This window comes from Myotis yumanensis, unplaced genomic scaffold (assembly GCF_028538775.1).
Source record: "Myotis yumanensis isolate MYYU_CA2020_CCGP unplaced genomic scaffold, mMyoYum1.0.hap1 SCAF_4, whole genome shotgun sequence".
In the NCBI taxonomy this organism is placed as follows: domain Eukaryota; kingdom Metazoa; phylum Chordata; class Mammalia; order Chiroptera; family Vespertilionidae; genus Myotis; species Myotis yumanensis.
In genome coordinates, this window is record NW_027223755.1 from 102,742,030 (window position 1) to 102,757,069 (window position 15,040).

The 15,040-nt window shown below is 53.2% G+C and overlaps 1 protein-coding gene across 1 annotated transcript; it reads left to right on the top strand.

Annotated features, from left to right (window-relative positions):
- Nucleotides 1-313: 313 nt before the first annotated feature.
- Nucleotides 314-12,706, top strand: LOC139009511 (mastin-like). The gene is made up of 6 exons (XM_070413782.1): nt 314-391; nt 10,456-10,516; nt 10,713-10,881; nt 11,105-11,376; nt 12,312-12,457; nt 12,542-12,706. The coding sequence occupies exons 1-6, from the start codon at nt 314-316 to the stop codon at nt 12,704-12,706; spliced, it is 891 nt and encodes a 296-aa protein (XP_070269883.1).
- The last annotated feature ends 2,334 nt before the right edge of the window (nt 12,707-15,040 follow it).

Consider the following 15,040-nt stretch of genomic DNA (forward strand, 5'->3'; position numbering starts at 1 on the left):
GGGTTCCCATGATGGGGAGACCCTCAATCTTCCTTGTTGACACCCCTGTTCATTCCCAATTCCAGCCTCATCCTTCCACCTCATCCTTCATCTCACCCTCCACAGTGTCAAGAGCCTCCTGCCTTCGGGGTCCCCCTATTTTCCTGACTTTAGGGTGGCAGACACAGGAGATGCTCCGCAGGCTGGTGTCTCTCACAGTAGGGGGGCCAGGACAAGGGGCCTGGGCCCATGGCCTCCTGCTCACCCTCTGATTCCTATTAAACTTGTACAAGCCAGCTCCAAGCCGTGGTTGAGATGGTGGCATGGACTCACTATGGCGGTGACTGAGGGCGCAGTGGGGGCCTCCCTGAGAGTCCCCAGGTCTCAGGTCTCCGTGTTCGGGTGTGAGGAGGTTTCCAGGGCTCAGTTCCCTGTGACGGCATTTCTGGGAGCTCATGGGGGTTATGCTTGTCCCGGTGTCCCTCCCTCCACCCCTCCACTTCCTCTTCCTTCTTCCTCCCCTCCCTCCTTCCCCTGCTTCTTATTTTCCTTTTCTGCTCTTCTATGTTTTTCTCTCTCTCTTGTTTTATACTTGTTTCTTCTTAGTTCTCTTCCTTCCTCCCTTCCCTCCCTCCCTTATTTATCCTGGATCACATGTGCCCAGCATGGACAAGGTCTCGGGGGCAAGGAGTCACTGAGTGGGTTCATGGGCCCCTGGAACACACAGGGAGGTGAGGACAGACATAACCACAGCACTGCAGTGAGTGTGGGACACGGTGTGGAGGTGAGTGCTGAAGACAGAGCTGGGGGGACACAGGGCGTGTCCATCCAGCCTGGACCTGCCGGGAGGGTTTCACAGGTCTGAGCTGCTAGGCCCAGCTCATGAAGCAGGAGCAACGGTGGGCATTAGGGGGATGGACTCCAGGCAGAGGGACCGAGGAGGTGGGGACAGAGGTGGTGGGGACAGAGGTGGGGGGGACAGAAGTGGCGGGGACAGAGGAGGTGGGGACAGAGGTGGTGTGGACAGAGGTGGTGGAGACAGTGGTGGCGGGGACAGAGGTGGTGGGGACAGAGGTGGTGGGGACAGCGGTGGTGGGGACAGAGGTGGTTGGACAGAGAAGGTGGGGACAGCGGTGGCAGGGACAGCGGAGGCGGGGACAGAGGTGGTGGGGACAGGGGAAGTGGGGACAGAGGTGGTGGGTACAGAGGAGGTGGGGACAAATGAAGTGGGGACAAAGGAGGTGGGGACAGAGGAGGTGGGGACAGAGGAGGTGGGGACAGAGGTGGAGGGGACAGAGGTGGTGGGGACAGAGGAGGTGGGAACAAAGGAGGTGGGGACAGAGGAGGTGGGGAGAGAGGAGGTGGGGACAGGAGGTGGGAACAAAGGAGGTGGGGACAGAGGAGGTGGGGAGAGAGAAGGTGGGGACTGATGTGTGAGCTTGGAAGGTATTTGAGGGGGCGGAGGGCCATTCTCAGAGTGAGCTTGAATGTTGGCTTGTTTGGTTTTCACCATCAGCATATCAGAAACAGAGGAATCTTTAAAAATTCCATAAAATATGAAAGAGTATCTTTGTAGATGGTTTGAGAGCCTCCAACTTCACAGGCTCATTAGACATTCAAAACCCCTTATTAGCTACTTAAAAAAAATGGTGTTGGAAAACTAAAACATCATGTTGGTACATAAATATATGAGAATTTTCTAGAATTAAAGAAAAATTGTGAACCTTCATTGGAAAGGGCCCTGTGAAAATTCAGCAGAATAAACACAAATAAATTCTACATCTTAATCCATTTAGGTAAAACTGAAAATTGTCATCATTAGAAGCCAGCAGAGACAAGTGATAGTTTAACCTAAAAAGAAATGACTTACAGACACAGGGGATTTCTGATCAGCAACAGGAGGTGAAAGGAGAACCTGGAGCAATTCCTTGGAAGTGGTGAGGAAACATCAACATCTACATAACATTTTATTCCCAGATATACTGTCACACAATATTGAGGAAAAAATGGTGATATTACAAAACAGAAGACACACAGAGTGTCTTATCACCTGCAGGCACTCATTAACAGAACTATTTAGGGATTTATTCCGGGAAGAAGAAATACTAATTCAGAGGAATGTGTGGGACACAGGAAACAAAGCATTAATGGGAAAACACACTGCATGCCATTCTCCAGACACCCCTGAGTGGCCATAAGCCTTGACTGGCCTCCTTCATAATCAGAGGAAAACTGAGGGAAATAAAAGGACATGCAGTGTCACACTCATCAGGTTGGAGAAAATGAAAAAGTGCAATAAACCACATGTTTGCAAAGATGTTGAGAAATGAGCAACTCATATGTGGAATCTAAAACAGAACAAAACAAATGAACAAAGAAAACAGAAACAGACTCATAGATACAGAGAACAAGTGGGTGGTTGCCCAAGGGGAGTGGGTTGAAGGGTGGGTATAAAATTAATAAGGAAAAAAACAAAGCTGTCATGATCTCTATATTTATGACGTGGTGTGTATCTGCCAATAAATTGAAAAAGAAGAGGGGGCCCTGGCTGGTTTGGCTGAGTGGTTGAGGTGTCGGACCTCAGAGCGAAGAGGCCTGTGTTTGATTCCTAGTCAAGGGCATGTGCTTGGGTTACAGGTTTGATCACCAGCCCAGCATTGGGGTGCCTGCAGAAGGCATCCAATTGATACGCCTGTTACATTAATGCTTTTCTCTCTCTTCTCTCCCCTTCCCTTCCACTCTCTCCAAAAATCAATAGAAAAAATACCCTTGGGTGAGGATTAAGAAAAAAGACAAGAAGAGGGGATGCTGAGATAAAGTGCCTGTGGGCATTCAGGCCAGCAGCTGTGTGTGGAAGGGGGCAGGGCAGTGCCCTGCACTCCTCTGAGCAGGAGTCCTTCTGGCCTCAGGCCCCCTTTGGGGGTCCCAGGGTGCGGGTCTGAGTGATAGGAATGGATGCACAGAGTGAGGGTGGGTGGCGTGGGCATCAGGGTCAGGATCAAAGCCGGGGCTGTGATGAGGATGTCTGAGCCCTGATAGGGGAAGGCTGAGGGCAGGTGGGCAAAGGGCACAGCTTCTGTTACCTAACAGCCCCATTTTGCAACACTGCAGTGGAGGCTGGGCCAGCGAGGGTGGGGTGGGGGTGCTGAGGGGGCAGCAATGTGCCAGCGTCCACGGGTCCTCATGGGTCACAATGGAGGTGTTGGACCCGGGGCAGGGATGGCTCCTGGAGGCCCTCATTCATGGCACTGGCTGTCCCATTCGGGCCCCACCAACCACGGGACAATGGTGACCACACTGACAATGACACTGATCTCACTCACTCTGCCCAACTGCTCAGAGGGACACAGGCTTCAGCGCTGCTTTGTGTCCAGAGGACGGCCTTGCTCCTCACCGAGGGCAGCGCCTGTGACCGGCTTCCAGGCAGCACCCACTCTGCAGTGCCCGCCGGGGCTCTGATGATGGCCCCCGAGTTCTGTGTGCTGCTTCCTGGAGCCCCCCCCCTGGTGGCTGTCCTCCCACACCCAGGCCCTCTGTCCTAGACCCCGGGTGCCGGCCTGTGACACCCAGGTTGTCGGGGCTCCACCTCCACCATTCCCTCCTTCCCCCGCTTGGTCTCCACTCTCCACGCTCCCTCCCCCGGGATTCCCAGGCCCCCTGGTCCCCACCGTGTTCTAATGGGTGGGCATCTTGACTGGCATCACCTGGGCTCCCTAGGCTTTGCCTGCTGGGCTCCCACTGCACAGGCCCCGCCGCTGGTGGTGCAGCCGCCTCTCTGTGGGACATTCCCAGCGTCCAGGTTGGTAGTTGGATTGCTCTCCCCTGAGGTGATCAGTTTTGCCAGGAGCATCGCCAGGTACAGTGGCCTGGCTGCTCCCCTGGCTCCAGGGCAGGCTGGGGAAGAAGGCTGGAAGCCCAGGGTCCCGCAGGCACACTGCCACCCAGGACTGAATTTTCAGCCCCAGGCTGGTCTCCCTGCCCCGGAGCCTCCTAGGGCCTCCCTCCATGTGTGCCCATGCATCATCGTCTGCATGTGTGTGTGTGTGTGTGTGTGTGTGTGTGTGCGTGTGTGTGGTTGTTCAGTTGCATGGATTGGGAAGGTCTGAATACTTGCAGTTATATGGTCACATGTGACTTCGATAGACGTTGAACAGGAGCAGGTCACAGCTGGACACCATGTGACAAGGCCACTTGCCCACAAGTTCACTGTCTGAATTTATGAGGGGCGTCCTGTGAACGGTCTTTTTTACTGATGATGGACATTTTATCTCTCTGCCTTTGTTTACATCCTCGGTAAATACTGAGCCTGAATTTCTCTTCTCAGAGGTCACTTACAGTTGCCTTGTATTGGAAAACAACAGGTACTTGGTTATTTTAAGCTTTCTCACACTTATATCAAAAATAGGCACAAGCCCTCCTACATCTGGAAATTTAAAAATATACTTCCAAAGAAATGTCAGAATGAAATTAAAAAGTACATACAACTCACAATGGTGAAAATCCCACCTCCTCATATTCACAGGGACATGATGACTTGTATCTGGAGGAAATGATCAGAGAATGAACAGAGAATGTTATGTTTAAGTCAAGAAGAGAGAAAAATTATGTCGGAGGAAACCGAAAGAGAGCATAAGGAATATAATAAAAGTCAGGCTAATCAACGGAAGAAAGCCAGGGGTAATTTAAAACAAATAAAAGAAGCACCTGGACTAGTTAATAAAGAAATTACACGGTTTCAAAGCCAAAAGTGAGTTCCTTAAATCTATTGAAATTGGCAAACCTGTGCCAAGATCCATCAGGCAGGACAACTGATGCACAACTAATATTAGTAATAAAGAGGTGACCAGACACATGGGCAGAGCAGAGATTTTTAAAACTCGGAAGAGGTTAGTATGAACAAGCACATTAAACAAACTTGCCATCAGGTGAAATGGACCATTTTTAGGCGAGTATAACTCCTGAGAACTGACTTTAGGAGAAAGGGAAGAGGGACCAGATTTATAATCATGAAAGGCCTGCTTCTGGGAGGTGAACATCCACCCAGAACTAACATATAAAGTACAACACGGGGAGTTACACACAGCATGGCTTCCTGGAGAATTACACGAAGACTTCAAGACCCAGCGTTCTTCCAGGGACAGAAAGAGAGGCAGCTCCCGGGCACACTTTCTGGAGAACAAAACTAGGCCTATAGAATAAAGGACAATTTCAGGACAATTTCCATTATGACCATAGATTGAAAAAATCCAAAGTAAAACTTTATCAAACCATCTCCCAATGTGTAACATAATTACCAAATAACCCAGGAAGGTCGAAACCACAGTGGTTGAAAACCAATTAGTGCAACTTACCACATTAACGGTGCAGAAATAGATGATAAAAACCATGTGATAATCTCAATAGATATGGAAAAAAATAAATTTTTTTTATTGATAAATTCAACCATAGTTTGTGATAAAACTCTTAGCAAACTTGGGCCAAAGGTGACTTCCTAATTCGATAAGGGTGGCTTTCCCAGAAGCCACAGCAAATGTCCCGCTTACCTGGGGCACAGTGGCAGCCCCGCCCCTGAATGAGGGATGATGGACAGGGAGGCCCAGACAGTACAGGTGACTCCAGGCAGCACACAGTGATCAGAAATACACAAAAGGTGTGAGGACCAGGGAGGAGTAGAGGAGACCACCAGGAACAACACGGCGCTCTACAGGGAACAGCCTAACCATCTGCTCACAATGTAAGAACTAGTGTGAGTGCGGAGAGGCAGCTTTACCCACCATCAACGCAGGTCCAGCACTGAAATCCCACAGGCCTTCTAGACACTGCCCATGGCCACTGAGAAGAGGAATCAGTATGATGGCATTTCCAGTGACTACTACAAACCACCTGGGAAGAAATCTAACAAAACATGTGCAAGATTTCAGAGAGGACATTGTCCGGTTGAGCTAAAGAACATAAGGTCCAAATAACATGGACAGATATGTGCTGACCATGGTTGGGAGACGCAGCATCCACACACTGTAAGCTCTTATCAATGCACAGCCCTTCCCACAGAGTCCCCCTCACAGGATTTCTCAGGGCACATGACACGTTAACTTTCAGGTTTTGATGACAGGTTTGTGGGAGTAAAAAGTTATCATAAACTCTTTTGCTTTGATTGAAAAGAGAACTAACCTTGGGTTACACGACACAATTGTATTTGACAAGAAAATCTCTGAGTGAAATTTTTTGATTTTGTTAATCCTCACCCAGGATATTTTTTTAGCTTTTTTTATGTTTTGGTCTTTTTATCTTTTTATTGTCTAAAGTTTTACATATGTCTCCTTTTTCCCCTTCCTACCCGCCCCCCCCCCTCCCCGCCCTCCCCCGCTCCCCAGCCATTCCCACCCTGGGCAAGCACTCACAGCCCCAGTGTCTGTGTCTGTTGGTTATGCTGATATGCATGCATACAAGTCCTTTGTTGCTCTCTAACCGCCCCAACCCCCCAATCTCCCCTGCCATTTGTCTCTGCATCTACTTTGGTTCATCAGTTTATGTATTTTTTTGCCATTCATTTTTAGAGAGAGTGGAAGGGAGGCGAAGAGACAGAGAGAAACATGGAGGTGAGAGAGACACATTGATTTCTTGCCTCCCACACATGGAACCTGCACTGGGAATTCAACAGCTGACCCTTAGGTGGGCAGGACACTCTTCGAACCATTGTTCAAACCACTGGCCTGGACTAATTTGTTATATTTTTAATGTCCATGTGCAGTTGGTTATTATCTGCTTGATATGAGAAGAAAACAGTATGTAATCCTTGTTTCATAAATGCAGTATTTTCTCCTAACTCCCTGAAAACTTGCTCAAACTTCTATTTCTCATCATTGCTAGTTGAATAGGTTTGAATAACTTTTTTTTCATTTGTTTTTACTTTGGTTTCTAACTTTCCAATTCAATGCTTTCCTGGTCTGCCCCAACAGTTTTCTTCATATGTAAGAGCAAATCACTAAATTTTGGGCTGGTTTATGTAAAAAATTACCACCGTAAACAAGTATACTTAGAGAGAGGAAGGGAGAGGGATAGAGAGATAGAAACATCAATGAGAGAGAGAGAGAGGGACATCATTGATCAACTGCTTCGTGTACACCCCCTACTGGGGATTGGGACAGCAACCTGAGCATGTGTCCTGATTGGGAATCAAACCAGGGACCTCTTGGCTCCTGGGCTGACACTCACCTGCTGAGCCACACCAATCGAGTGCAAGAATACTTTTCTAAGGAACAGAAACAACCATTTATTAACAGTTCAATAGCTGACTCGCATCTGTCAGCCTGGTTGGCTGGTGGACTAGTTGATTCTGTTCTAAGATGACTGGGCGGAGCCCTGGGCCTCCCAGATGCCAGTCCTCTGTTTTGCTGGGACCGAAGGTTCTCTAGAGATGGATCCTTCACCCTCCTCCTGGGGTGACCCCGACTGCAGGAGGGAGAGGACGGCCTGGGTCCTGACCGTGTGTCCAGCCTCCTGGCTCTCACCACCTTCCTCTGAGCTGGGTGACCCTCTTCAGCCCCTGCCAAGATCTGAGTTGCCTGGGTCCCTCACGTTCCAGGTGGCCCCATCACCATGTGTCCTGCACAGTGAGGTGGCTTCAAACCAAGCACCAGAACAGGGGATTGCACTTCTCCCCAAACCCCTCTTCTTCATCCCTTCCATCTGATTCCCAGCGGCCCCTCACCGATGCCGTCTCCTCCTTCTTTGCTGTGAGTTGACCCCGTGCATTTGTCTGCTGCTGTGCTGTCCCTGAGGCTGGGTCTAGGAGGGCAGGTTGGCTGGGCCATTCCCTTGCCCTGCGTCACTGAACGGCCACTCGGTTCCCATTCCCACAGCTTTATGGTACCAGCTGCCTAGTTTGCCTCACTCTGCCCTGTGGCTTCCGGGGACACCCTCACATGTATTTTCCTTCTTAAAAACTTGGGGGTCACTTTGAATGTTCCAGACTTGCCTGCAATTCACATTCTATTGGGATTTTGGAAGAGTTGATATTGGATGACACCGTCTCCTGTTAATAACATTGAATGACATTTTATTTCGTGTGAGTTTCCTCCTCAAGGAAGTTTTGTGGTTGTCACGGACTCTAGATTAGGAATGTATGGACCTGGCCGTGAACGGGGTCTCTACCATATGACATCGCATTAGCTATGCCTGGGGTTAAAGATGAGTTTCTCCTTCTTTCTCTCCTGATTTGGGTGCAAAATATTTGTCTTCCATCTAGACACCTTGGGAAACTTAATCTTAGAACCTTTTCATTGAGGCTTTTGGCTCTTCTTGGAGGAAGATCATATTATCTGCCAATGATAGTCATGACATTTCCCCCCCAGACCCTCAAAACTCTTGTTTCTGTTTCAGGCACATCTGCTCCTAATGCCCAAATGCCGTCTTTTCCCAGGTCTGGCGCAGCTGGTTATTGCCCAGCCTGGTGCTGGGAGACAGGAAGCCTGGGTCCAGCATCAGGCTGGGCGTTGGGGCCTGTGGCCTCTCGCTGACACCTCTGTGACTAGCCTTCCTGTCATCTGGGCTGAAACCAGCCCCAAACCCACATCCAGTGTTGAGGTGGGTAACGGTGGGGGCTCTGTCCAGACCAGAGGCAGGGAGGGAGGAAGCCCCCCCTTATCACCCAGAGGTCTCCCCCTGGGCCTGTGGGACTAGCTGGATCTGGGAGCCCAGCCCCTTCCCTTCATGGTGCTGACTCCTCCCACCAAAGGGCCCCTGGCCATGTTGGATCCTGGTTGTTTCCTGTTGAGATCCCCAGTGTCCCCTGAGGATTCTGGGTGCCCCCGGAGACACCAACATCTCAGCAAGGATGACAGGGACTCTGGCCCAGGAGGGAATGATGGGTTTCTAGAGACCTGAGCTCATCTAGGTGCGGCAAAGCATCCCTTGGTGGTCTCCTCACGGGGCTCCTGGAGGACAGAGGACCAGGCAGTGGTTCAGGAGTGTGGGAAGCCCTCTTCCTTCTCCTCTCAAACCACTGTCTGGTCCTGTCCCATGCTTGGTGGAGAATGATTCTCAGAATGTCAAAGGGTGGGAAAGCCTGTCCCTGGCGAGTGGCTGGCCTCTGTTTGGGGTTAGACTTGGGGACAGAGCTCCTCCATTCAGAAAGCAGGGAGTGTGAGAGGGGGGTTGGCTCCCAGCGCTGTGGGGGAGCAGGCGTGTGCACGAGGTGAGGAGAGGTGAGAACTAGCATTAAATTGACACCTCTCACACCCTTTGCTGTGCATTTTGACAAAGCTTGGTCATGCATAGGATGTATGAGGACAGCTGAGCAGATGCCTGAGTGTCCTGGGGCGGCCGTTACAGATGCCACAGACCCCGACCTTTAAATGAAACTTTATTCTGTCACAGTTTTGGAGGCTGGAAGTCTACAATCAAGGTGTCAGCAGGTCCCACAACCTCCAAAGGCTCCAGGGAAGCTGCCTCCTCCATCTCATGGTGTTGCTGGCAAACTCTGTCTGCAGGTCCAGCGAGTCTGTCCTTTTTGGGGAACGCTGTGAGCCTCAAAAGAAGGAGGGGTTACAGGGCACTGGGCCTGCTGCTCTCCTTTCCCCCACCCCGCCCCTGCTCTTGGCTCAGGTGCCAGCCCCCATCCCATCCGTGCCCCTGCTCTGTGTTGTTTCAGAGCATCTGATTATTTATCATTTATTTAGTTCCTCACCGAGGATATGCTTATGGATTTTAGGGAGAGGAAGGGAGAGAGATGTGAGAAACATAGGTCGGTTGTCTTTTGTACGTGTCCCGATCAGGGAATGAACCCTCATCCTAGGTATGTGGTCTGACTGGGAATCAAACTGAGACCCTTCAGTGCACAGGACGATGCAAAGCATCTCATTTCTTTCTTTTTCATGTGCAAACTGTCATCTTACCACTGAAATGTCTCCAGACCAATATTTTTAATATTTTTATTTTTTGTTAATCCTCACCCAAATCCATTGATTTTTAGAGAGAGTGGAAGGGAGAGGGAAGGACAGAAACATCTATGTAAGAGAGACACATTGATTGTTTGCCTCCTGCATGACCCCTGACCTGGGCCGAGGAACCTGATACCAAGGTGTGTGCCCTTGACCGGAGTCGAACCTGGGACCCTTCAGTCCACAGGCTAACGCTCTATCTACTGAGCCAAACCAGCTAGGGCTCCAGCACCAATACTGAGTGTCTTCTCAGAGGAAACACCATGTATCTTATCTGATAGCTGGTCTGCTGGTCACCACTGGTCCCACTGAAGGCATAAGCCCCACCTCCTCCCAGGCCTCACCCCAAAGGAGGCCGGCTTCCCCTTGGGTCTGTCTGGGCAGGAGGATAAAGGGGCTCAGAGGGCCCACGACAGAGGCAGACAGACCTGGCATGGTGAGGACGCTGCTCAAAGCCCCATCCTCTCCCTTCCCAGGCTGTGTCCCCGCCCCACATCTCCTCACTGGCTCTCCTCCCTGCCCTCTCCCCCTGCAGATGCTGTGGCTGCTGGTCCTGACTCTCCCCTGTCTGGGGGGCTCCGTACCTGTGACCTCAGGTGAGTCTTGACCCCCAAGCCTGGCTTTTCTCCAATCCCCTGACTCTGACCTCTCAGAGGCCGCCCCTGGGATGGGTGGCGATCCCCCTCTGAGGGTGGCTCTGGGAGGGACTGAGGATGGAATCATGCTGAGTGCCGGGCAGTGGTGCCTGGGTCCCTGATGGCTCCTCCTCTGCTTCCCCAGATCCTGGCCCAGGGACTGAGCTGGTGGGCATCATAGGGGGGCATGATGCTGCCAATGGGAAGTGGCCGTGGCAGGTGGGCCTGTGGTTCTGCCATCCAATAAGTTCTGAGTGTATTCTTTGGTGTGGGGGCTCCCTCATCCATCACCAGTGGGTGCTGACCGCTGCCCACTGCATTACAGAGTAAGTCTGACTCTACCAGCACCTGGTGAGTGGGGTGGACAATGTCGGAGGCATGTGTTGTGTGTTGGGGGCAGATGCTGGGCTGAGTGGCTGCAGACCTCCCACCAGGATTCAGCTTCCTGGCGCTCCCCTTGCCCACCACAGAGGGGAGGTCTCTGGGCCCTGAGGGGTTGGCCCACTTCCTGCCACAGCCTCTCAGAAGCCTTTGGCCTTCTGTCCCCAGGAGAAACCCAATGACTGGGCACTTTAAGGTCCAACTAGGACGAATGAGACCCTCATACAATGACAGTGTGCAGGTGGTTAGGATCATCCGCCACCCCAACTACAGCCTTGAAAATGAAGGACCAGGAGGGGCGGACGTGGCACTTCTCAAACTGGAGGCCCCGGTGCGACCATCTAACCTCATCAGGTGGATCCGCCTCCCACCAGCCTCCTCCGCATTCCCCCCAGGCACACGGTGCTGGGTGACTGGCTGGGGCGACATTGCTTTTGAAGGTGAGAACCAGAACCAGGATGACACCCGGGCGATGCAGGGGGTGGGCCAGGCTTTACAGAGGAGGCTCAGCTGGGGTCTGAGCTGGGCTCCCTCCGGGGTCTCCCTTGGGTGTAGGAGGCAGACAGCTCGAGAGGAGTCTGTTAAGGAGCGGAGACCAAAGTAGCAAGAGTGAGGCATGGCAATGGGGATTTTTTTTTTTTTAAAAAAATATCACCCAGGGATATTTTTTCCATTGATTTTTAGAGAGAGTGGAAGGGAGGGGGAGAGAGAAACATCGGTGTGAGAAGCATATCTATTAGTTGCCTTCTCCACTGGGGCTGGGGATTGAACCTGCAACCCAGGTACTTGCCTTTAACCAAGAATTAAAACTGGGACCCTTTGGGACAGCGCTCCCACCACTGAGAAATGACCCCAGTGAGGCATTTCTCTCCCTCACTCTGCACCAGGCCGTGCCCTCCCTTCCGGGGGTCCTCGTTCTCCCTGAGTCTCAATAGTGGGATGGAGAATGAGGAGGGAGAACTTCAGTGACGAGCTCCAGGATTCACTATTAAATGGACAAAGTCAAATTTGACCATAGGGCCGCTCACTCTGCATTTCTTGGGGAAAAGCACCTGCTCTGATTTTTCCCAATAAAAATTATTTGTGCATAAAAAATATATTTCTCTGTTTCTTTTTGGAGCTTGGTGCCCACAGTGTCAGCCTAGAGATTATCAGCCCATTGACCTGGAATTAACGAGACAGTTGGGGTCTTGGGTGACTCTCTGGGTCCCCCTGGGGACACACCTCCATCAGCCTCTCTCCCCTGACAGGCAAAAGGGAGAGGCGGGATGTGACTCTCTGGATCCCCCTAGGGCTCAGCGTGTGGTTCTAGAACCCGCGGCCTGGGACTGTCCGCCCCCTCAGGACCACAGGCTCACTGGGCTTCTTCTCACAGAGCCGCTGCCGCTGCCTCAAAATCTGCAGGAAGTGGAGGTCCCCATCGTGGCGGATGAGATCTGTCGGCAGCAATACCTCAAGATCAGCAAGGTTATCCAGGACGACGAGCTGTGTGCCGGAAGCCAGGGCCGGGGCACCTGCCATGTGAGACCCCCAGACTGTGGCCTCCGTCTGTTGCTCCTGCCTGCAGGGCCCTGAGTTCTGACCACCTGTCTCCTCTTCCCACAGGGTGACTCTGGGGGCCCCTTGGTCTGTAAATGGAGGGGTATCTGGGTCCAGGTAGGTGTGGTGAGTTGGGGGCACAAGTACTGTCGTGCCAACTTTCCTGGAGTCTATGCCCGAGTGACATCCTTCTTGCCTTGGATCCGCCATCATATTCATTCCGCTCCTTGAGCCCGGGGCCGGGCAAGGATGCTGCCCATGAGATGAAGACAGGCCCTCCAGGGTGTCTGGGGGACCCTCCCTGCTCCCTCCCAATGGCAGCTCTTCATTGCACCTAGCGTCCCTCCATCCCTCCCCCGCCCCCACCTGCTCTGAGGTCCTCCTGCCTCAGCACCTCCATCAGCCTCTCTCCCCTGACAGGCAACAGGGAGAGGCGGGATGTGCTCTGAAGTGGGGCGGGCACTGCAGGACTCCTGCCTCCTCCCTACCCTCTGTAGCTCATTAAACTGCATGAAAAACTGCTCTGGACTCAGTGTCCTTACCTGTGGGCGTGGCCAAGGCGGCCAGTGGGTGGTCCGTGCTGCTGGTGCTGGGCTGGGGTGGGTCCCGCACCTGCAGGTTGGGGCCAGGACCCAGGAGGCCTGAGGAGCCTGAGGAGGCCTGTACTGTGGGTGAGGGGGCTCCATACCCTGCAGCTACAGGCTGGTCCCCAGTCTGATTCTACAATGGGGTGGCGGCCTTCCAGACCTTGCAGTGCCAGGACCCCTGCCCCCCGAGGCCAGGGTGGAACAGCCCTCCTCTGTCACTGTGACCCGGTCCTCAGGGGAGGGCTGGACTCCGAGTTAGGGAGAGTGGAAGCTCCAGGGCAGGCGGATCAGCAGCTGCATCCCCCATTTTCCCGGGACTGAAGTCTGGGTTCCTGGCAGCCAGGAGCTCTCCAGGAAAGCCTTTTCCTGGGAAAATGAGGCTTGGGACTCAGCTGGAAGGCACCACCATGCAGATGGCCCCCCTTGGGGATCTGCTCCGTACAGGGAGGGAGGATGGGGTGACACAGCACAGCCTGGCCCTGTGCCCTTGCCCTCGGGTTCTAGGCACACATTCTGCCTAAGTGACTGCCTGTCCACGGGGCCCTGTGGGTGGGTGGCTGCCAGGTGGTCCACACACATCCAGGTCCCCTGTTCCCGCCAGGAGGGTGTGGGCTGCCTGCCTTCCCATTGGGCTCTGGGGACTGTGAGTCTTTGTAGGGCTTTCCTCCCTGGGTGAGGGTGTAGTCAGACATTAGTGTTTCCAGGGTTAAGAATGAGGGTCTGAGTGACTCAGAGGCCAGAGCTCCCAGGGGAGGGAGAAGGACCTAGAACTTGGTGTTGGAGCGAAGGCTGGAGTGAGACACGCCTGGGCCTGGGGCTGTGTCTGCAGGCATGGACACGGGGTGAACCCGCAGGACTCTCTCCAGAGGATGAGAGGATGGGCTCAGGGCAGTCCCCCCTCCCCCAACCTCACCTGTCTGGAATCACAGCCAGAGCACCTGGCTTCCTGGCTCAGCTGTCAGACAATGTGGGCGGAGCCAGATGCCTGGGTGGAGATTGAGGAGCAGGGCATGTTGCCTCTTTTCTCTGAAATCAGTTCTGACTGAGCCCTGTGCCCACAGGGGTGGGGGACACTGAGCCAGCAGGGCTCTGTCCCCAAAATAAACCCCTGCAGGCCAGGTCAGTGTCCATGGGGACCCTGGGGAGGGCCCACAGGCGTTGGCCTCTTCCCCTTGTCTGAGGTGAGAGAGACACCTTCAGGGCTTGGAATGGAGACTCCATGAGGGCCATGCCCTTCCAGGTGGACATCACACCTCAGTCACCACCAGGCTCTGCCCCTGTGTGGTGTCCTGGGGTCGCAGTAACAGCCCCCGACTGGGGAGTGTGAGCTTAAAACAACACAAATGCATTCTCTTACCGGCTGGAGGCCAGGAGCCCGCAATCAAGTTGTTCTGGGGCCACACCTGTTCCCAGGCTCCTGCCTCCTGCAGCTGCTGGTGGTGCTGGGACCCTTGGTTGGGGAGGAACCTCTGGACCTCCACCCCGTCCTCCCAACTCCTCTGTGCTCTCCGCATCCTCACCTCTTCCTACAAGGAACCGTCATTGCATTTAGGGCCTCCCCCCTCCACTCTGACCCCATCTGAACTAGTTGCATCTGCACTTATTTCTAAAGCAGGTCAGGTTCTGAGGGACCGCACTGGTCCACACTGACTCCCTCACTGGTGAGGTTACTGGCCACCAGGCTGTGTGCTCCTGAGAGGGGGAGCGCGCCCCTGAGGAGGCAGGGCCCGGCCACAGGAAATCTTTAGGATTCCCACGGCCCAGCACCCAGGGCCCCCCTCAAAACAACAGGCCAGTGAGGGTCTCTGTCCCTCTCAGGGAAGCAGCGTGCCCTCCAGCCCGTGACGCTGGCCACACAACAGGCTGCCGGCTCTGAGTGGTCCCAGCGCTGGACAGGGCTCTGCTGCAGGTCCAGCTGCACTGGCGTCACAGGTCCCAGCAGACACGATGGTATTAAAAGTATTGGTGATGGGCAAGC